This window comes from Muntiacus reevesi, chromosome 19, assembly GCF_963930625.1.
Source record: "Muntiacus reevesi chromosome 19, mMunRee1.1, whole genome shotgun sequence".
In the NCBI taxonomy this organism is placed as follows: Eukaryota; Metazoa; Chordata; class Mammalia; order Artiodactyla; family Cervidae; genus Muntiacus; species Muntiacus reevesi.
The window spans coordinates 47,747,911-47,770,597 of record NC_089267.1 but is presented as its reverse complement, the minus strand read 5'-3'; the positions used below and the strand labels follow the sequence as shown (position 1 = coordinate 47,770,597).

Sequence of the window (22,687 nt, the reverse complement as noted above, 5' to 3'; positions counted from 1 at the left end):
TGAGCTCCTACAGTTTAACAGGTACCCACAAACTGCTCTTGGCCTAGATAGAATAAGCTCATAAGGGCAGAGATTTTTGTCTGTTTTGTTCATTGTTCATTAACGTACCTCAACACAGAGAACAATGCTTAGTACATGGTAGACGCTCAAATATTTAATGAATGAATAAATGAAGCAACATAGAGATTTAAAACTGGTAAGCTCAAGTAATAGAAAATGGACAAATATTAATAACATGATAGTTCAAGGAGAAGGAAATATATATGGCTCTTAAACACAAGAAAACATTCAACCTCAGAGATGAAGAAAGAATTTTAACTTAAAGTTAACATGAGATAACATTTTTCACCTACCAAATTAACAAAAATGCTAAAATTTCTTAAGACACTCTACAGGTGAGGCTTTAGTAAAACACACATGCACGTACACTGCTGGTGGGAATATAAATAGGTAGAGCCTCCTTGAAGGGAAATCTGGCACGTGTTAACACTACAAACACACAGACCCTTGGCCCAGCAAAATTTCTCGCAAGTTACCCACATGCATGCTTGTACACATGCCAAGTGACTCAGTGGTAAGGTTATTCATTGCATTAACACTACTAATAGTGAAGTATGGGAATGACTAAGAAGCCATCAATAGGGGAGTGGTTAATAAGTTGGCGTATACATATACTGTACATTACTTGCAACTGTAGACAAGAATTAAGGAAGCTCTCTTTGCATTTATATGAAAAGATCCAATATACACCCTAAGTGAAACAAATAAGGTATAGAACAATGTAAACGGTGTGCTTATTTTTGTGTATAAAGAAAAGTAAAATGAATATATTTGTATTTTTTTATATCTGCATAACAAAACTCTGGAACAATGCAAAGGAAGTGGATAACAGTGGTTTCTTTGAGTGCAGGGTGGATCCTAGGCACATGGAGAACAGGGTATAAGAATGTATTATGTACTTTTTAGATTACTGAATATAATTACCCAGTCAAATAATTAGATTCTAAAAAATCAGGAGGTTGAGCTACAGAAACAAGAGAGGAAGAGAGAGGCGCCATGATGCAAATCAATGATGTAAATAAATAGGCTTTTAGGGAGAATGCATGAACACTTAAGGCAGCATTTACTTTTAAATGAATATACTTGTTACAAAAACATCCATTTAACATGAAAGCTAATCCCCTAAGGACCTCCTCTAAAGTTTTACTCTGTAGGCTGACTTTGAGTTAACCAAAGTGTTTAAAATCAATAACATGATGCCTGTCTGCAAATATGTTAGAAATCATACTTTCAACTTCTCAGATTGGCTCATGTTCCAGTTAGTTCAAATCATGCTTTTCATTTATAGCAAACTCACATGCAAATCTCCCAATCCATGACTATTATGGGGTGAGGTATTATAGGTATAAAGAATGCATTAAATTTATCTGATCCTTCTTTCCCTATCCGAAAAGTAAAGGAAAATTTTAAAAATTGAATTTGTTTAAATTACCTAAGAGAACGCTTTCAATGAAAAAAGACCTCCAGTACTGAAACCACCACCATCTTTCAGCGGTAAAATGTGGTCATTAAAAAAAATGAGTCTTACCTGACTTCAGCCAGCGGACCTGGGGAGTAGGGATTTGCAGAACAAGCTAGAATTCTAATGACTGCTCCAGGGTGATAGGTTTCCAGCACGTGAACAGCTGTAGGATACACCTGTTGTTCAAAAGCAAGTTCCACATAGTCTTGGCTCTGGAAATCTGCTGGCGTCCTCTCGAACGGCACAGGTGCGCTGGGACACTGATCCCACCATGTTCCGTAAGTTCGAAACACAGCTGTCTGCGTAAAGTCGCCGGAGCTCGGAAACACGTTTGGGACACCTGCTAAGTTCCACATGGTGTAAGACATGCTGTTCTCACTCCCGTAATGGGAGCTGAAATCGACTACCTCTTTGGCATACTGGACCACCTCTGCATTTAGGGGCGAGGTCCGGCTGTTTGATTCTACAGTTCTATGGCTGTTCATTATTTCTCCTCTGGTAGCCGTCCTGGCTCGGCGCCGAAGGCACATATAATAAAACATAGTCAGAACTGTTAACATGGGAAAGACCGGTGACATCTAGGTGTGAATTATGAAGCTTCAAAAGGTCAGGTGTCCTCAGTAAGACGCATGAACTCTTTGAAGGATGTTCTAAAAAAAAATGAATGGCTTGGTTAAATAAAATAAATAAGTAGAAACATGCATGGATAAGGTAACAAACAGGTTTTTTACCCAATGTAATTTCCCAGAATGAAACAAACAAAAAATTCACTGTAAATGTGAATCTCTAAATAATCCATCTAATGTACTTCTAAGAAACCTGAATATTGAAAATGTATACAATTTTATGCTATATGGGAAGCAAAACTGATATTGTAAGGCAATGGAAGACATACGACCCAAAAAACCCCATTTTGTACAAAATTATAACTATCCTTCAAGAAATACTAAGTCCTTGAACTTTTAAAATTAAAATTATTTAAAATATATGGCGAACCACTAAAATACCGCTGTAAATCCAAAAGGATCTTAGGCATTTTATAACTTCACATTTTAACAAATGATTCCCTATTGTTAATTATGACTCACTTCTGAACATGCTAAGTACAGATTTCACATTATGGGAATATAGTTTTCTGGAGCTGACAGTTAATCCAGACCAACGAAATTAACTGCCTTACACATCACAGATCACCAGACAGTGTTTAATTTATTACAACTCCCAGCATTATTTGTGAGGGCAGTCCATGGCTGGCTGGCATCTGGTTGGTTGCCAGCTCCTCTTAGAAATCACTCACCCCAGACAGAACGGTCACAGAATACACACCGGAAATGCAAAGGTTGGCACTCATCCATGTGGCCTGACAGGTACACCCTGATTTCAGGTGCAAATATTGAAATACGACATTCTTTTACCTGTAAGACAAGAGTTTTAGAAAATATTTTTACTTCTAACTTAGGAAGCCAAATATCCCAACAAGATTATTATCATAGAGAAACAGCTACTTATTAGATATAGAACACTCAAATAGAATTTGAATTTTTTCTGAATTCACGTTTTTCTGAATTGCGTGGACAAGTTTGAATAACTAATATATTTTTTAAATTTTATAACAGAATGTAATAAAAACATTATAAATGAACCCTTTCTGTATGAAGGCTGCAAACCCATAGCTCATGGGTCAAACCACGCCAGCAGATATACTCGTGCTGAGAGCTTAGTTGCTCAGTCACGTCTGACTCTTTGCGACCCCATGGACTATGGCCCACCAGGCTCCTCTGTCCATGGGACTTCCCAGGCAAGCCTACTGGAGTGGGTTGTCATTTCCTTCTCCAGGGGATCTTCCCAACCCAGGGATTAAACCTGCATCTCCTGCATTGCAGGCAGCTTCTTTACCATCCGAGGGAAGCCCAAGGGTAAGACGCGTCCCTGGGTGGATATACTTTAATCGGACCAAATAGTGATTTGTAAAGTTGAAGAAGTTTGTAACTTTTAACAGTCAAGAAGACCCTGTGAGAAGAGGCCTGAGCTCCTAGCGGCCACTGCTGGTCTCAGCCAGCTCTCCCAGTTCACAACAGAGACCTGGCCCCTGTCTGCAATGACTAGCTAACCTCTTGGCTACACAAACAAGGCAATCAAGCATACTCATTTTTCTACCTGCGAAGCCTTGAGTTTAACCTCTCCTAAGTAAAAGAAGGAAAATACAGAATTTTTTCTTTAGTAGAGCAATGTGCTAGCCTTTCAAATCAGTACACTAAGATTATAAAAAATTAGACATCTCTCCCACCCAAAACCTCTCACAGCTTTTTGTCCTTACTTACAAGATACAATCTAAACCTCTGGGTTTGACATTTCAAGGCTCTCCTCAAGCTAGACGCACTTTTTTGCATCTAATGCAGTAAACTCTGTCACCTTCTAAACATCCTTCATATTTTACTTTAATGTCCCTGACTTTACCATTCCTTTTCTAACCCCTTTATTCCATAAGTAGGCTTATTATCCAGCACCACCTTTGTATCAGGTACGTACTCTTGTTTCCACAAGGGCCTACATTACGACCAAGTTTCTTGGAGGAAGGAATATAGCCAAAGACTTCATTTATCAAAGTACTCACTACATGAAATATGACACATGTTGACAGAATGATGGTGAGAAGAAAGACTATAAAAATCTAAAATAAGTTAAAATTGGATAACAGTATCTTCACAGGTGATGCTAGTGGTAAAGAACCTGACCGCAAAACAGGAGATGCAGGAGACAGGTTGGATCCCTGGGTCGGGAAGATCCCCTGGAGGAGGAAATGGCAACCCACTCCAGTATTCTTGCCTGGAGAATCCCATGGACAGAGGGGCCTGGCGGGCTGCAGTCCATGGGGTCACAAGGAGTCAGACACGACAGAAGCAACTTAGCACACACATACAATGGCATCTTCTGCCTCTCAATCCTGTCCAGATCCAAACACACTGAAATGCTTGATAAAACATACCCAGTAAAACAGGAGATAAAGGGCTGAGTTAGAAACAAGTGAGGAAAACCTGCCGTTGTGAGAAACAAAGAGGAAAATCAAAGAGCAGAGAACAGAAACGGAAGCTAAGACGCAGGGAACCCGTTACAGGTCTCAGCGGTTGTAATAAGAGGACTTTCAACACCGATGCAGAAAGGTGATTTCAAGCCACAGGTCCCATTTGGAAGAATCTTCCTAAGGCCAAAACTCAGGAGAAATCACCCTGTCTGTGAAACCAGGAACATGCAAGCTTAGCTCACTGGCCAGGAAGCCAAAGGATGCTTGGCACCAATGTGGGCAGCGGGGAGAAAACCAGCAGAGGGAAGTCAGAACCCTGATAGGCAAGTACCGCATAACGGACGGGCCTAGCTTCACACTGCCTTCACGGCTGAGAATCGCGGTGCCACCCCCGAGCCAAGAGGTCTAAAAAGAAACAGCGGTCCTGAACTGGCAGAGGCAGATGTGAACCTCCCTGCAGGGATGCTACACACAGGACTGACTAAACCCTTCCAGAAGGTGCGTCACAGCAAACGTACAGACCACAGCAGAAACTGAACCACTATCACGGACAGTCGGCAGGCAGGCTCAGTAAATGGAAGAACCGGCACCCCGAGAACAAGAAACAACAGAACACTCTGGACAAGAACTGTTTTGGGAAAGAGTAACAAAAGCACAGTATTGAAATAAATAAGGTATTTCTGCAACACATGTTACATGTTCTCCAGCGGATAAACCATGAGTCAGTGAATCAGATTCACCTCAGGACAGACAACACGGAGTGCTGAAGCATAGGACGGCTTGTAAAGGCGGGAGATACAATGATTTAGAACATCACCTCCTTATTCAAACGTTCCACCCACCACAAGGATAAATCAGTCAAAGAAGAAAATGTACCAATGCACAAATATCAAATCTTTAACACCAAAACCTGAAATGACATAGCTCTTTCTTTTACCACTTATACTTTACTCAAAATAGGCCCCCCAGGTAAATTAAGAAGCGTAATTTCCCAAGAAGTTACTTGGCCCCTCTCTTTCTTGAAAGAAAAAGAATTAATGAAATAAATTTAAACTGCAAAAATGAAATTTAGAAAATCCCACTCAATTGACATCTCTGCTCATTTGGGAAGAATGTGGGTGTTTTGTTCCTGGAAATCTTCAAGGGAAGGACAGAAATCTATTTGTCAAGGTGGATGGATAGGTTTGACTCTGTAACCTTTAGATATCACTTCTCCTTCCACAGTCTATAAATTGCTGCAATGGAGCTCCTTTTACTTCCTTTATAAAACTGCATTTATCAGAAAATAATAGTTTTATAAAACCAAAGAAACATCTGTAAATAAGATACCATCATTCATGTGAACTTGCACCATCATTCTTGGCACAAAGATTGAGACAAATTCTATTTGACCTACTGAACCACAAACTTTGCAACTGTTTCCTAGCTAGTTTTTACCATCAGATTATGGGATAATATCAAAAGCAGCAAGACTGTCAAGTGTGCAGGATCATTTTTAAGCTGGTGTTAAGTAAAATTTTACATTGAAGCAACATACATAAAGGTGAGCTGTAAATATACATATGATATGTGAGAGTTATAAATACATGTATTATATATATATATGCTATAAATATACATATGTTCAAAGATCTTCAGTGTAGAAGAGATGTTTTATTTTTTTCAACTATGGATAACAATAACCTACAGGGTTAATTTTCTGTGAGATAAAGCTATACTGACAAAAAGAAGGAAAGGCCCTGGAAAACTGAATACATTTTTTCTTTTATCAGCCACAATATTTAGAAAAATATAATGCAGCTAACACCTGTTTTTTTTTAAATAAACATGGCATAGAAATAAAAAAGGAAAATGTACAAATCCATTAACATCCTTCACTGATTCTAAACTCCTTTCCAGTCAGCTAAGATGACACATACCAGTGTCTAGCGGGTGAGGGTGAACATATGGGGAAGAAAGGATAGCTCACTCTACTTTTCCCTGGGAAATGACGCTGAAAAAGGGGATAGAGCCGCAGTTTCAGGACTCATGTGGGCAGCAGCGACCAATACCCAAGTTCAAATTGTCCATGTACTGTCTGGACTTCTGCCAAGGCATTGAGGCAATTTGTGATAACCAATGAATATCCCAATGGGCAATGAACCAAATGTGAAAGATACAATAACTCCCCTTTAGGAGGAGAATGGAATTCAAAGACAAAATGACTTTTCCCACCAGATGCAAGTAAACAAATATTAGTCTGGTACACTAAATTTTTCCAAGAGGGTGACTATAATATATACCTTTCGGGAGACATTTTCTTTCCCAGTTCATTCAAAAAACTACATTACTATTAAACACAACATATAAAAACGCTATTTTCCATTTAACAAAAATGTCTGAATTAGAAATACAATGATCTTTATTCATTTAATCCAATAACTTGTCAACAATGATTACAAAGTAAGAAATTCCCCACAACACACTGAATGCTTATACTAGCACAATCAAGGAATACAAAACAACAATCATTTTAACCTGTGTCGGGAGACTTTCATACTCCTTGGGAAACAACTTGCTTTACGCGACATCATTTTATTATAATACAACTTTATTTTCAACCTCATCTTTCATATTATAGAATGCTTAACAAAGTTAAATAATACAATTACAGAGAAAGCAATAACAGTGGAAAAGAGAAATTAAGAGGTATAGACAAGGGAGAACATATGTTTACTACTGAGATTTGAAGTGAGATGGGGAGTCGATGAGGCGGAGAGAAACAGGATGGCAGGGACTGCAGAGAAGAGGGCAGAGCAACCAGGAGGAAGGGGCTTTTCATGAGATCAACAAAAGGAGGTAACTGGGATGAAGGTAAAAGCTTAGGTTCATGGTATAGTGGGAGAACCTGGAGAACGAGTTTAAAACTCCACAGTGGATTCTCAACTTATTTCAAAGTGAAAAGATATGGGGAAAGATAAAAAGGCTAGGCAAAAAGGCACAGTCCTACACTGGAGGCAAGTCGTAACAATACGTACTTGCAAAACAGCCCACAGAGACATGTCAGCGAAGTGACAGAAAAAACCAAGAGTCTCAGCAGCCTTGCAGGATGTTACCGAAATGTCACAGAGGGCGGAACGTGGTAACAAATCCAGAAAAAAAGCTGAACTTTAAATGCTGTCATTTCTGAATCCTGCTGAAACTGATCAAGAGACACTCCTTTGAGGAAAGGACTTTTCAGGCTGAGTCTAGAAATCCAGACATAGGGGAATGGAGGAAAATATCAGTCAAGAAAAGAAAGGGGTGATATTTGAACCTGGGATAGCAGCTGACACTCCCACCCAGCCCTCTCCCCTGGCCTGCCCTCTGCAGGCTTCCACGCCACCATTCGCTCTCCTATCTCCTCCTGCCTTTCTGGTAACTTCCGTGTCCTCCCTCGGACTCCGCTCTCCTCATTCTCCTAAAACAGCTAGAGGTTCCATTAGAGGAAGGCTATCTTTTTCCTTCCCACTTCTCTTGGGCTGTCTTCTCCCTGTGTCTTCCACTTCACACGCCCCGCCCTTCCAACAGACCTCCCAGGACACCTACCCGGCCTCAGCTGCACCTGCACGTTCACCCCCGGCATCTCCGGGTCTCCCACTGAGGCTACGTGGCTCTGAAATTCCCTCACTCTTCCTCTCTTTGACACCCTCTTACTCACCTTTAAGGTTCAGGCCTTATCCACTACTCACTTTTTCCCTGCTCTTATCTTTGGTGTGTGAGCTCAGTCATGTCCAGCTCTTTACGGCTCCCTGGACTGTAGCCCGCCAGGCTCCTCTGTCCATGGAATTATCCACACAAGAATACTGGAGTCGGTTGCCACCTCCTACTCCTGGGGGTCTTCCCAACCCCGAGGGATCGAGCCCATCTCTCTTGCATCTCCTGCACTGGCAAACGGATTCTACACCACTGCGCCACCTGGGAAGCCCACCATTTCTTACATGCTGAGATGTTTTTTCCTACTATAATAGACTACAAATTCCTCAAGTTAAAAGAATATTTCTTAATGAGAACTATATCCTTAGGGCTTAGCACATGCCAATATATGCTCTGTAAACATTTATTCCTTTTTTTGAGACCGGCAGAGTAGACGGCAGAAGAGAATTAAAATAAATAAGTTTAAAATAGACACAAAAATAAACCAGTGACCCTTCAAGTCACATAAGGCACATGTAACCCCCCCTCCAAAAAAAAGGCAAAAAAAAAAAGTTCCGTATCTTGATACAGAGAAAATGAGAGAGACATGGATAATAAAAACAGAAACACAATAGGTAAGAATCAAATATATGACCTTCCTTGAAGCCATCCAATAAGGAATAGTATATATATATTGAAATTTTACTATTCAAAGAGAATGTAAAAAAGTAGTAACTTCTGTTAATACAAAAGCAGTCTTGAATACATAAAAGAGACCTGACCTTGGCCACAAAGAAACTGATTAAAATTAAAGAAAGACACATAAAAGACATGATTGGAGAGGTAAAAGCAGCTATTTTCTCAAATATGATGATTTTTTTTAACACTCCAAATCTATGTTAAGACCATATGGTGATTATGAAGAACTGGAAAAAAACTGTGGATGAAAAAGTTCTTTAAAAAGCGAGAGAAAGATAACTTCAGAGTAAAAGAGAAGAGATAGGCCAAAAAGGGCAGTAATATAAGAGTAAGGGTAAAAAAGACAGGTTAATATCTTTCTGCTGTTAGATACACTAGGGAGGAGCAAAGGTTGAGTCTTACAAAAGCATCCCTCTTCCTTCATCATTATTCACAATGCACTACATTGAAAACATCCGGCAGTGTCAGTAAGGAGACTATCGGGGGTGCAGTATTATGACATTAAGTGCCTCTCTCTTCCTCTATGCAAATTTTTCTCCAGTTGAAACATCTTTATTATGACTATAGGTTTTAATCAACAAGGTCCCAATACAAAATAAACAGGTAGAGTTTAACTGAACCATGTGGATGAACAAAGAAAAGAGCGCCTTCTATCCAGCTTTATGGCTATTTGAAAGCCCAGGCAAATAAAGCAAAAGGTGAAGCAACCAGGAAGAAAAACCTGAAGGCCGGGGAAAAATCTTGAAAACCAAAGAGGTGAACAAAAATCTTCCAGAAATCAAGGTAGGCCTTGAAAATACAAAAAGTATGGAACACAATGGGCTCTTCAGAATTTCTGCTGAGTTAACGCGCAAACGGTGAGGATGAAGCAGGAAATGCCTAACAAGTAAAACTAGGAATAAACTTATCAGAAAACCAAGGATGAGGTTTAGAACCAACTTAAACTGACAATGGTTAGTTCTGTACAATGCTTTATTTCTTCTCTTTCTTTCCTAGATTTTAACAAACAAATCTAAATTTATGAAATATTTCACAAGCAATCTTTTAGTAGCAATAAAAAAGAATTTAGGAGTCAATGCTAAAAAAAAAAAAGCCACATAACAGTAGGATAAGTGAATTTTGATTTTCTGATACAATAGATCTGGAAACCCTCTCTTCCTAACAAAGATACTATTTCACAAGTGACAAATAAGGACATTTCTAGTCACACAGGCATGATTCTATAAAGTACCTTACTTACAAATGCCACTAATGCTATCTCTGTTTTACATTTTTCTTAATTATTTATGATGAGTAAGAATAAATCATCTGAGTTGGAAGAACTACAAATTAGAATAACCCGAAACTTTTAACAGACACAAGGTATATATTTAACTAAAACCTAGAGTATTAAAACTTAAAAGTATTAAAACTTAAGAATATCTAATCTCAGATCATTTTAATGGACGCACTGAAGGAAAAAAAAAAAAAAAAAAAACTTCCCTAGGTCTTAAAACCATAAGGTAAATGTACATTTATTTTAGCCAAATACTAGTGATACATTTTTACATTAAAATAAAAAGCATTTTACCTAATTAAAAAATAACTGAATTTAGTTAGCCTTACTAACAAAAATCCAAGTACAAAATCATAGGTATGTCACTGCTAGTCATTCAAGCTAAAAAAGCAATTAATTAAAATGGCATAATACTGCTAAATTAACTTTAGGGTATAATCTACATTCTAAAACATGTACTCTATTTTAAGTGTACAGTTCAATGAGATTTGACAAAGACATATAACAATGCAAACCACCACCAGGACCAAGATATACTGGTTGGCCAAAAAGCCAGTTTGGGTCTTCCCATAGGATGTTACAGAAAAACCCACATTTTTTGAGCAACCCAATAAAAAATTTCTGTTCTCCCAATCACCCATCTACTCCCTGTGCCAGGGAAAAAAAAAAACACACTGCTTGTTGTCACTATAAATTAGATTACCTTTTATTCTAGTTACATAAAGTGAAATATGTCTGTACTTTTAAGTCTAATTTATTTTGCTCAGCATAACTGAGATTGATCCCTCTTGTTATGTTTATCAGTCGTTTGTTCCTTTATTGCTGAATCATCTCTATTAAGCAGACATATTCTTGGGTTGTTTCTGGAACCAAAATGTTTACAAAATGAGTGTAACATTTTACATTCCCACCAACAATGTATGAGAGTTCTAGTTGCTCCAAATCCTCACCAACAGTTATCATGGTCGATCTTTAGCCATTCCAGTGGGTGGGTCATGACACCTTATGGTTTTAGTTTGTATTTCTCAACTGACTAGTAATAACGTGCCCTTATTTTCACATCCTTATTTGCCACATGTATCTTCTTTGGTGAAATGGGTATTTTCCCCATTTTTTAATTGTCTTTTTATTATTCACTTTTTTGCTTTCTTATTATGTATTGAGTTGTAAGAGTTCTTCATACATTCTAGATGCAATCTTTTCTAGATATATGTTTCACAAATAGCTTCTTCCAGTCTCTCCCTATTTGTGCTTGCCTTTTCATCTACTTGATAATAGATTTATCTTTAGAAAATAGCTTCTCTTTAGAAAAGTTTTCTATTTTTAAGTCCAATTTATCATTTCTTTTTCTTTTATGACATACTTTTGTGTGTCCTGGCAAATGTTTTACTTAGGAGCAATTTCAAAAGAATAAATCCCTAATAAAATATATATATATAAAAAAAAAAGAATAAACCCTAAGACAGATAGTGTTTTAATATCTTAAAACTGAGAACAGTTAAATACAGATTAATCAATTCTAAGATGATATCAAACTGGATGCTACAAACGCTTCTGGTGGGATTACAAAATGGTACAGCCACTTTGGGTAAGTCTGAAAGTTTATTATAATGTTATATACCCTTACCAAACCATCTAGCATTCCACTCCTAGGATATTTACTCAAATGTATTAAAATCTATATTCAAACAAAAACCTGTACGCAAATGCTTAGAGCAGATTTATTCATTCTCATTCCAATCTGGAGATGTCCAAGATGTCTTTCAACAGGCAAACGGATAAACAGTGGTACACCTATTCAGGGAACTACTATTCAGCAATAACAAGGAATAAGTTACTGACTCAGGTAACAGCAAAGATGACTTAAAATGCATTTTATAAGTGAAAGAAGACACACACAAAGGCTACACAATTGTTTAATTTCATGTCCATGATACTCTGGAAAAGGTAAAATTATAGGGAAGGAAAGCAGATCAGTGTTTACTGGGGAGTTAGGGAAGAAGACAGGGTTGAGTCTGATGACTACAAAGGGGCCACACAAAGGAATGCTTATGGAAACGAGACTGCTCTGTACGCTTTTATTTTCAGTCTTCACTGTGGACCAAGACAAGGTAGAGATCTGGTATCCCAGAATTGGGTTGTTTACGGGCTGCTGCTGCTGCTGCTAAGTCGCTTCAATCATAGCCGACTCTGGGCGACCCCAAAGACGGTAGCCTACCAGGCTCCCCCGTCCCTGGGATTCTCCAGGCAAGAACACTGGAGTGGGTTGCCATTTCCTTCTCCAATGCATGAAAGTGAAAAGTGAAAGTGAAGTAGCTCAGTTGTGTACTGAGCAACCCCATGGACTGCAGCCTACCAGGCTCCTCCATCCATGGGATTTTCCAGGCAAGAGTATTGGAGTGGGGTGCCATTGCCTTCTCCATGTTTATGGGCATCCTAGCTTATTAGTCAGTTTTTGACCAGCACACCCTAAAAAATATCTACTAGTTGACATGTTCTGCCCATTCATTATGCTCAGGGTAAAGCCTGATCTCAGAGCCCCAGCCAACTCACCTGGCCTTAGACATCCATCCTAGAGACCTAAAAGCAACTTGGGCAATTAGAGCAACTGGTGTCCAACAAAAGTTAATGCAAAAAATAGGAGAAGAGTTTTAAAATATAACTATTATCTTTAGTGTGAATTAACATGGCATAGGCTCCATAAAATAAGTATAAGCTAATTTTTTAAAACTTTTTAAAATTTTAGAAATTAAACTCATAGTAGTCAAAATAAATTGAAAATTTAAATGAAAAAAATAGGAACACAGATGCAAGAAACCCAATACCTATATAAAGTGAATTCAAGAAGAGATTGAAGCTGATGAAAGTTCAAAAAAATGCTAAAAGATAATGAAACATTTTAGAAATTACAAAGGAAAAAGAACTGACTGAAACTTTTATTCACATAGAAAAACAAACAACAAGCCAGAAACTATTTCTGGACATGCAAGTATTCCTCCCATAACTCTTCTTAAAAACATTACTCAAGAACGTATTCCAGTCAAAAAACAAATGAATTAAAGTAAATTTTAAAAAAGGAAGACACAATATTCAAGTGACCAATGACCTTATAGTTAAATCTAAATCATTACAGATGCAGTACTGGTAAAGTTGAAAAGGATGGTTAGGGAAAAACAAAAGTGATACAAAAGGAAATCAAATCAATAGAACCAAGAATGTAGGGAAAGCAAAGAGTCAAGGTCTTGCCTCATTAAATGGAGAAATAAGGGCAAAAGAAAGTCAGTTCTACATCATTTCAGAATTTCCAAACTTTCAGGGGAGAAAAAAAAAAAGTAAATACGAATATGTTAAATTTTCCTGTGAAAAAGTAAGTCCTTTTGCACAAGGGATCCTTGTAATGGAGTGATTCTACATTTTGACTGTGGTGGTGGTGACAAGATCTACGTAAAATGTCAGAGAACACACACACAAAGGCACGTAAAACTGAGGAAATCTGAGTGAAGTGTGTAGACCGGGCCAATGTCAATTTCCCAGGTGTACCATAGTGTTATAGTCATGCGAGATTTACCACAGGAAGAAACTGGGCGAAGAATACATAAGATATTCCTTTTTTATTTCTTTCAGTTGCATGTGAACCTATGATTACCTTTTATAAAACGTTTTTTAACATTGCAAAATAAATAATAAAGAAAAACTTTCAGGTTGGGAGGGCGAAGGGTGGAAGGAAAAATAAAAGTCTGACTAAATGATGCTTGATATTTACAAGAGAGTAAAGCAAAATGATGTAAATAACTAAAAGAAACATATGAGCAATAAAAATCTATCCAGTACACACAAAACTGACAGAGACGGCAACAGTAATATCAGAAATCATCAAACAGAGCAAAACATATTTTATATTTTGTAAGATTGAAATCCACTAAGAACAAACATCTATAAGGATGAATCCAATCAAATTCATAGTCACAGTGAGAGACTAATATATTCTGCTTACTGATTTATCAGTTTTGAGAAAACAGTAAATAGTGATATAGTACAAGGAATGTGTCAAGCCAAAAACAGGGAAATGACAGCTTATCAAAAATATTTTGGGAAAATGTCTACACACTTAGAAAAGTAAATTGAGAATACAGTTGATCCTTGAACAATGCAGGGGTTAGGAGCACCAGCACAGCTGAAAACCCATGAATAACTTACAACTGGCCATGCATATGCACAGGTCCTCCTTATTCACAGTTTCGTGTCCCTAGGTTCATGCAACAGTGAATTGTCTAGTCCTGATCATTTACTACTGAAAAAAATCCACAGGTATATCGATTCCTACAAGTCACACCCATGTTATTCAAGGGTCAGCTGTATTACCCAAGCAATCATTTTTTAAAATTTAAATAAGTAACACAAAATATCCAGTAAGAGAGTATGTACAGAGAGCATTTTAATAACCTTGGGATGGAAACTCAGGATGCCATAAAGGAAGAGAATACAGAACTGACAACATACATATTAAAGCTTTCGAGATGATTAGATAGCATCACCAACTCAATAGACACGAGTTTGAGCAAACTCTGGGAGGCAGAGAAGGACAGAGGCGCCTGGTGTGCTGCAGTCTATGGGGTCGCAGAGAGTCAGGCACGACTTAGCGACTGAACAAAACCAACATGGCAAAAGCTCCCAGAAAAAGCATTTAAAGAATAAACTATGAAAAAATACTAGCAATGGTGTATGTACCAAGTCACTGACAGCCAGCCGTGACTTGCAAAGAGCTACTACAAATTAACATGAAAAAAAGGGCCATCAACAGAAAATTAAGCAAAGAATATGAATAGGCAAGGAGATATTCAACTCCATCAATAAGCAAACAAATGCAAAATTAAAACAGCAAAAGTACCTTTCACCCATAACATCATAAAATGTAAAAAAATGACATCATTTTAGCAGTGATTGTTTCAGAACAATTCTTCACAGGTCGCTCACATTTCTGCACGTCTCACAAGCAAGGACATTGATAATCTCTGTTCCAGACGATCCTTTCAAAAGTCTTTATACAGCAAACATCGTTGGCACATAAAGAGAAGTCTCCCCCTGGAGTAGAGGGCAGATGTTTTTTTTTTTCACTCTCCAGCATAATAAAGGTAATGTCTCTCCCTAGGGTAAAAGTTAGGCAGACTTGCTTGCCTATTATGAACAGTCAGGTTCCCTAAGCTCAGGGTTTCACTCCTATAATGTAATTTACTGCATATGCTTCAACTACCTGGCCCTCATCACATCACCCTGTGGAAATCAGGGTTCAAGGAAGTGACAGAAGAACAGAATGGCAGAAGGATATGCACTCACCCCCTCCCGGGAAAGGACGGAAACCACAACGACCTGCTGAACAAGCAGCAACAGAAAGATACTGAAACCGACAAAAAAAGATACCCCACATTAAAAGACAAAGTAGAAGAGTCAGAGAGACGGCAGAAGGGGTGCAATTACGATAAAATCAAATCCCATACCTGCCAGGGGCGGGACGCACAAACTGCAATTAAACCACAGAAGTTCTCCCAGTATTGTGAAGGTTCTGAGCCCCACATCAGGAGTCCCAGCCCGCGGGTCCAGTAAAGGGGCCAGGAACCCCCAGGGAATCAGACGTTGAAGGCCAGTGGGATTTGACTGCAGGACTTCCATGGCCCTGGGGGAAACAGAGGGTACACACAGGACCCGGGGAAGGAGGAGTGATGCCACAAGAGACTGAACCAAGCCTACCTAGAGTGTTAGAGGGTCTCCTGCAGAGGTGTGGGTGGCAGTGGTTCAGTGGGACTGGCAGGAGCAGTTCTCAGAAGTACCAGCTGGTGTGAGTTCTCCTGGAGGCCACCACAGGCCGGACCATAGAGTCTGTAGGCTCAGGGCTGGGTCCTTGGGCCAAACAACTAACAGAGAGGGATCACAGCCTCACCCAGCAGCAGACAAGCAGATTAAAGGTATACTGAGCAAGGCCCTAACCACCAGAGCAAGAACCAGTTCTTTGCACTGCCAGTCCCTCCCATCAGGAAGCCTGCACAACCCTTTTAGATAGCCTCATGAGGCTTAGTATCATCAAAACAGACAACCCAATCAAAAAATGGGCAAAAGATCTAAACAGATATTTCTCCAAAGATGACACACAGGTGGCCTAAAGGCCCATGAAAAAACATTCAACATCACTAATTATTCAGTCAGTTTAGTCGCTCAGTCATGTCTCTTTGTGACCCCATGAACTGCAGCATGCCAGGCCTCCCTGTCCATCATCAACTCCCGGAGTTTACGCAAACTCATGTCCTTCGAGTCGGTGATGCCATCCAGCCATCTCATCCTCTGTCGTCCCCTTCTCCTCCTGCCCCCAATCCCTCCCAGCATCAGGGTCTTTTCCAATGAGTCAACTCTTTGCATGAGGTGGCCAAAGTATTGGAGTTTCAGCTTCAACATCAGTCCTTCCAATGAACACCCAGGACTGATCTCCTTTGGATGGACTGGTTGGATATCCTTGCAGTCCAAGGGACTCTCAAGAGTCTTCTCCAACACCATACTTCAAAAGCATCAATTTTTTGGCGCTCAGCTTTCTTCACAGTCCAACTCTCACATCCATACATGACCACTGGAAAACCCATAGCCTTGACCAGACGGACCTTTGCTGGCAAAGTAATGTCTCTGCTTTTTAATATGCTATCTAGGTTGGTCATAACTTTCCTTCCAAGGAGTAAGCGTCTTTTAATTTCATGGTTGCAATCACCATCTGCAGTGATTTTGGAGCCCAAAAAATTAAAGTCTGACACTGTTTCCACTGTCTCCCCATCTATTTGCCATGAAGTGATGGGACCCGATGCCATGATCTTAGTTTTCTGAATGTTGAACTTTAAGCCAACTTTTTCACTCTCCTCTTTCACTTTCATCAAGAGGCTTTTTAGTTCATCTTCACTTTCTGCCACAAGGGTGGTGTCATCTGCATATCTGAGGTTACGGATATTTCTCCCAGCAATCTTGATTCCAGCTTGTGCTTCTTCCAACCCAGCGTTTCTCATGATGTACTCTGCATATAAGTTAAATAAGCAGGGTGACAATATACAGCCTTGACATACTCTTTTTCCTATTTGGAACCAGTCTGTTGTCCCATGTCCAATTCTAACTGTTGCTTCCTGACCCGCAAATCAAAACTGTGAGTGATCACCTCACACAAGTCAAAATGGTCATCACCAAAAAAATCCACAAACAATAAATGCTGCAGAGGGTGTGGAGAAATGGGGACCCTCCTACACTGTTGGTGGGAATGTAAATTGGTTCTGCCACTACAGAGAACAGTATGGAGGTTCCTCAAAAATCTAAAACTAAAGTTACTCTATCACTCCAGAATCCCACTCCTGGGCATATGAAAGTGAAGTGAAAGTCTTGGTTGCTTCAGTCATGTCCAACTCTGCGATCCCATGGACTGCGGCCCGCCAACCTCCTCTGTCCATGGGACTCTCCAGGCAAGAATGCTGGAATGGGTTGCCATTCCCTTCTCCAAGGGACCTTCCCAACCCAGGCAGAGCACCCAGGTCTCCCGCACTGCAGGCAGACTCTTTACCATCTGAGCCACGAGGGAAATTATACATCCAGAGAAAAACATGGTCTGAAAGGATACGTGCACCTCAACATCCACCGCAGCAGTGTGTACAACAGCTAAGACATGGAAGGAACCTAAATGTCCATCGACAGAGGAATGGATACAGAAGATGTGATGAATACATACAGGGGAACATTACGCAGCCATTAAAAATAAACAATGCCATCTGTGGCATCATGGATAGACCTAGAGATTGTGAAGTCAGACAGACAGAGGAGAAATATCAAAGGACATTTTTTATATGCAAAATCTAAAAAGAAATATTTGTTGTTGTTTAGTCACTGAGTTGTGTCCGACTCTTTTGAAACCCTATGGACTGGGACCCCATGGACTGTAGCCCTCCAGGCTCCTCTGTCCATGGGATTTCCCAGGCAAGAATACTGGAGTGGGTTGCCATTTCCTTCTCCAGGGGGTCTTCTGTACCCAGGGATCAAACCCACGTCTCCTACATTGCAGGCAGATTCTTTACCACTGAGCCACCAGGGAAGCCTCAAAAAATACACAAATGAACTTATTTACAAAACAGATACAGACTCACAGACTTAGAGAATGAATTTACGGTTGCTGGGGGAAGGGATGGTTAGAGAGTTTGGGACTGACATGTACATACTGCTATATTTAAAATGGATAACCAACAAAGATTTTAGCAACTAAAAAACGCTAACAACTGTATAGCACAGGAAACTCTCTCAATGTTATGCGGCAGCCTGGATGGAAGGGGAGTTTAGAGGAGAATGGATACGTGTACATGTATGGCTGAGTTCCTCTGCTGTCCACCTGAGACTACCACAAGATTATTAATCCGCTATACTCCAATATAAAATAAAAAGTTTACAGAAATAATTATCTCTGGCTACTGTTACTGCTGGCTCCTGTCTTCTAACAGTATCCATCAAACGGTGAGCTTGCAAATAGGGTAAAATTCAATCTTGACAAAATTCAATCCTGGCAAGGATACAGCAACAGCAGGCAACATTTTCAGAAACGGTATAAGCTGACTCTGACAACAACCTTTTGAAGAGAAATATGGAACGATCTATCATAATTTAAAACATATGTAACTTTTTATTTTTTAAAAAAGGTATATAACTTTTGACCCAGCGATACCGTGTCTTAGCATTCACACTAAGGAACTAAATAAATGTGCAAATATATACACACAATAGGAATCCCTGAGGCTTTGTTTCTAATAGAAAGAAATTCAGAATAGCCTAAGTATCACCAGGGGATTGGTTAAATAAATTTTACGTTATTCCTACAATGAAATATCAAAAAGACTTTTAAAAGATAATGTTATATGCACCAACATAGAAAGATGTTCATCAATTATTACTAACTGGAAGTTACTTAACATTATACATAATATACTGCTAGTTATGAAACGCATGTAGACTTACACACATGTATTTTTAATGTCTGGAAGGAAAAGAGAACAAATGATTAAAAGTGACGATCTCTGGGGAATGGGGTCACCAGAGAGGTGGACACACAAGATTTTTACTTGCTCCTTTGGCTATTTCTGTATTACTTTTTAAAAAGAATGTATGCATTTATTTTATGATCTAATAACATTTCTAAGAATCTATTATAACAACACTTGAAAATTCATTATATTTAAGTTGTTCAATCATAAAACACAAATGGACATGGGGCAGTCTCAGGGATCATGTCTACAGGCATTTATCCCTTGTGAGTGAGTGGAAGTCGCTGGGTTACATCCAAATTTGGGGGACTCTATAGTCCACGGAATTCTCCAGGCCAGAATACTGGAGTTGGCAGCCTTTCCCTTCTCCAGGGAATCTTGGGATCTTCCCAACCCAGGGATTGAACCCGTGTCTCCCACATTACAGGCACATTCTTTACTAGCTGAGCCACAAGAGAAGCCCCAAAATACTAAAGTGGGTGGCCTATCCCTTCTCCAGCGGATCTTTCTGACCCAGGAATTGAACCAGGGTCTTCTGCATTGCAGGCGAATTCTTTACCAACTAAGTTATCAATCTCCAGCACTGCAGGTGGATTTTTTACCAACCGAGCTATCAGGGAAGTCCAATTTATCCCTTAGAGCTACTGAAACCTACTACAGAACATCCTGAGTCCTAAGTGAAGAGGAGAAACACACTCACTAGCACACAATGCAAAGTCAAAAGACACCCAGATTTTGAATCAAGCTGCTTTTCCAGGTACAATTCTGAGGAGCAACTTTAACAGGCAAGTTCTAACTTAGCAAGAGAAGGGATTTATTTAACAATGGTTAATAATTCAACTGACCATGAGAAAGGCAAGCTAAAAAATAATTTCAAGAGGCAAGAAACTTTAAGGAAAGGGTGGGGTAGAGAGGAAGGGGTAAAAAGGGAGTCAACTTACCCTCTCTAAACGGGTTCATTTCAATAATATTTAGAGATGTCTACAATATGCCGGGCACTATTTGAAGCACTAGACATTAAAACACATTATAAAACTAAAGTAATAAGAGCAGCATGGTATCAGCACAGAAAGCCAGAGGGTGCTAAACATTAATTCAGTAAAAGTTTCAAGAATAAACTAGAATTAGGGCCTCAGATAAAAACAGTATTTGCCATCAGTAGGGGAAACCAGAATTCTACAATTGCTGGTGGGGACAATGGCTGACAACTATGAAAGAAAAAGGGGTGCTTTATTTCCTTGCTTATATTAAATACTGGAGAAGGACAGGACTGAGTGACTTCACTTTCACGCTAAATAGAATTGAGGTAAAGACTTAAATATGAAGAATGCTCGGTTGCTAAGTCATGTCCGACTCTTTGCAACCCCATAGACTAGCCCACCAGGCTTCTCTTTCCATGGGATTTTCCAGGCAAGAATACTAGAGTGGGTTGCCATTTCCTTCTCCAGGGGATCCTCCCGTCCCAGGGATCAAACCTGCATCTCCAGCATCTCCTGCATTGGCAGGCAGATACTTTACCACTGAGCCACCTGGGAAGCCCAAATATGAAAAATAAGACTATGAAAAGTACTAGAAGAAAATAAAGGAGTATTTATATACAATTCATGTGGCAAAACATCTTTCTTAAGAGGATACCAGAGTTAGACCCATGAAGTTAAAACTGATTATGCTGACCACAGCAAAAGTTAAAGAGGATGCGGCAATGAAACTTACACAGTAAAGAAATAAGAGGGAGTTTTCCCTTTACTGGCCATGGTTAGAAGTAAAAGATAAATAGCAACATTTTAAGCTGCCTCATATACAGGACTATAATTGCATTATTGGATCATGGGTGCTGGTAAAAAGGATATAACTATCTTATACGGATTTGACTTTTCTGATTTTTACCTCCATAATAAAAGGGAAGAGTATGTAAATGCAGGGCCCAGAAAAAGCAAATTTGAGGTGAGTAGTGAAAAGGGAGAAAGAGGGAAGAAAAGAAATGGTACTCTGAAAAGAAGTGCGGAAAGAAGGAGCCAATTCAATGAACAAGTAGAGTGTCTACTATGGGGTGACGCACAGTACCGCTAGAAAGATTACATACACTGTCCCTTCCCCCGAAGAGCTTAGTATCTAATAAAGGACCAGAGAAGCCTTGATGTCTCAGGAAAATCTCCCTCTACTCAGCCAACATATTGTAATACAGGACAACACAAGCATGAAGTGAGCTTTAAGGGGTGGGGGGTGCGGGGGGCGGAATGTACTTATATTCTGAACTTAAGACACCAAAGAGGGCATGCCAAGAAGCAGTAAAGGCAGCCTGTGTCCTCTAAGACATCAAAGCAAGCAAGATCCCCGCACCTACTGAGTCCTCCAGGGCATAAAGCCAGACGCCCCCTCAACTACCTGATCACAGGTTTATAGCATCTTAACTTTCTAATTACTTGTATATTTTAACTCGTGACTACATGAGAGGCTTTGTGGCAACGAGTATTTGGGAAACCATCAGGGAAATCCCAAACCGCTCCCACTGCAAACAGGCTGACAAGGAGGCCAAGTGGATGCTCACCATCTCACTGCATTCTAAGGAGAGCTCTAAACACAGAAACAGGGCTGCCGCCGGGCATGTCACTGCAGTCCTGAATTAAGACACGGGCCTGACTAGGCGAAAACCACCGGGTGCCAAAGAGAAATCAAAGTAGCACGCGCAGGAGCAACAAGTACACAGGCGGGCGGGTGGCCAACTCGGGGCTGCAGGGTCAGCGCTATCTGCCAGCCCCGCAGTGTAAACAACCCTGCGCCGCCCGCACTGGGCGACGCCTCACGCCTAGCAGACAGTCGTGCAGAGAAGCGGCGCCGGAGGCAAGTGAGATGCCTGCAGGGTCCCAAGCAAGCCCAGCAAACGCAGGCTGGCGGCGGCAGGGCGGAAGGCAGGAGCGGGGACCTCTGCCGGGAGCCCCGGCTCCCCAAAGAGCGGCTCCGCCCGGGCCCGACCCAGCCCCAGTGCCGGAAGAAGACTGAGACCCCCAGGAGGGAGAAGTAAAGGAAGGGCCGTACCCTGTAGGGTCCGGGAGAGGCGCGCGCCGTGGCTTCACCAGCGACCAGACGGCGCGGGAAGGCCGGGGCGCGGGGGCGGCTCCCAGGCTCCCGCGCTGCGGCGAGACCGCGGCGAGCCCGGCCCAGGGCGACCCGGAAGGAAGACGCTGGGGCCGCGCTGAGGGGCGGAGCCAGGACGGGGCGGGGCCACGTCGGCGTCCGGACCGCCCCCTCCCAGGCCGAGGGGAGGAGCTTCCCACTGCGGTTCTGGCCTGAGTGGTACCCTACGAATTGCCAGTTACTCCTCAAGGGGCACTGGTTGCAAATGTGCTGTGAAAATAATCTCTTCCTCTAATCGGCCTGCCGTCAGTAATGTAGTAGAGCTAGGGCTTCTTCAGTCTAGAGTTGTTGGGCCAGGGGATGCTCAAGGATTATGGGTGTTGATGTTCTCAGAAGAA

At 40.6% G+C, this 22,687-nt stretch overlaps 1 protein-coding gene across 3 annotated transcripts in view; it reads right to left on the bottom strand.

The window, feature by feature from the left end:
- The window catches only part of FBXL4 (F-box and leucine rich repeat protein 4), a 72,605-nt gene extending 50,213 nt beyond the window's left edge, over positions 1-22,392 (bottom strand). The window contains exons 1-4 of one of the 3 annotated variants that reach the window (XM_065911643.1): positions 15,669-15,813; positions 15,508-15,568; positions 2,849-2,937; positions 1,589-2,172 (exon numbers count right to left, since the gene is read on the bottom strand). In XM_065911643.1, the coding sequence (XP_065767715.1) occupies positions 1,589-2,100 (512 nt within the window). In that variant the 5' untranslated portion in view covers positions 2,101-2,172; positions 2,849-2,937; positions 15,508-15,568; positions 15,669-15,813. Of the gene's footprint in view, positions 1-1,588; positions 2,173-2,819; positions 2,938-15,507; positions 15,569-15,668; positions 15,814-22,250 lie in introns of those variants that run through there. The other 2 variants (XM_065911644.1, XM_065911642.1) reach the window with 2 other exon arrangements.
- Between the last annotated feature and the right edge of the window lie 295 nt (positions 22,393-22,687).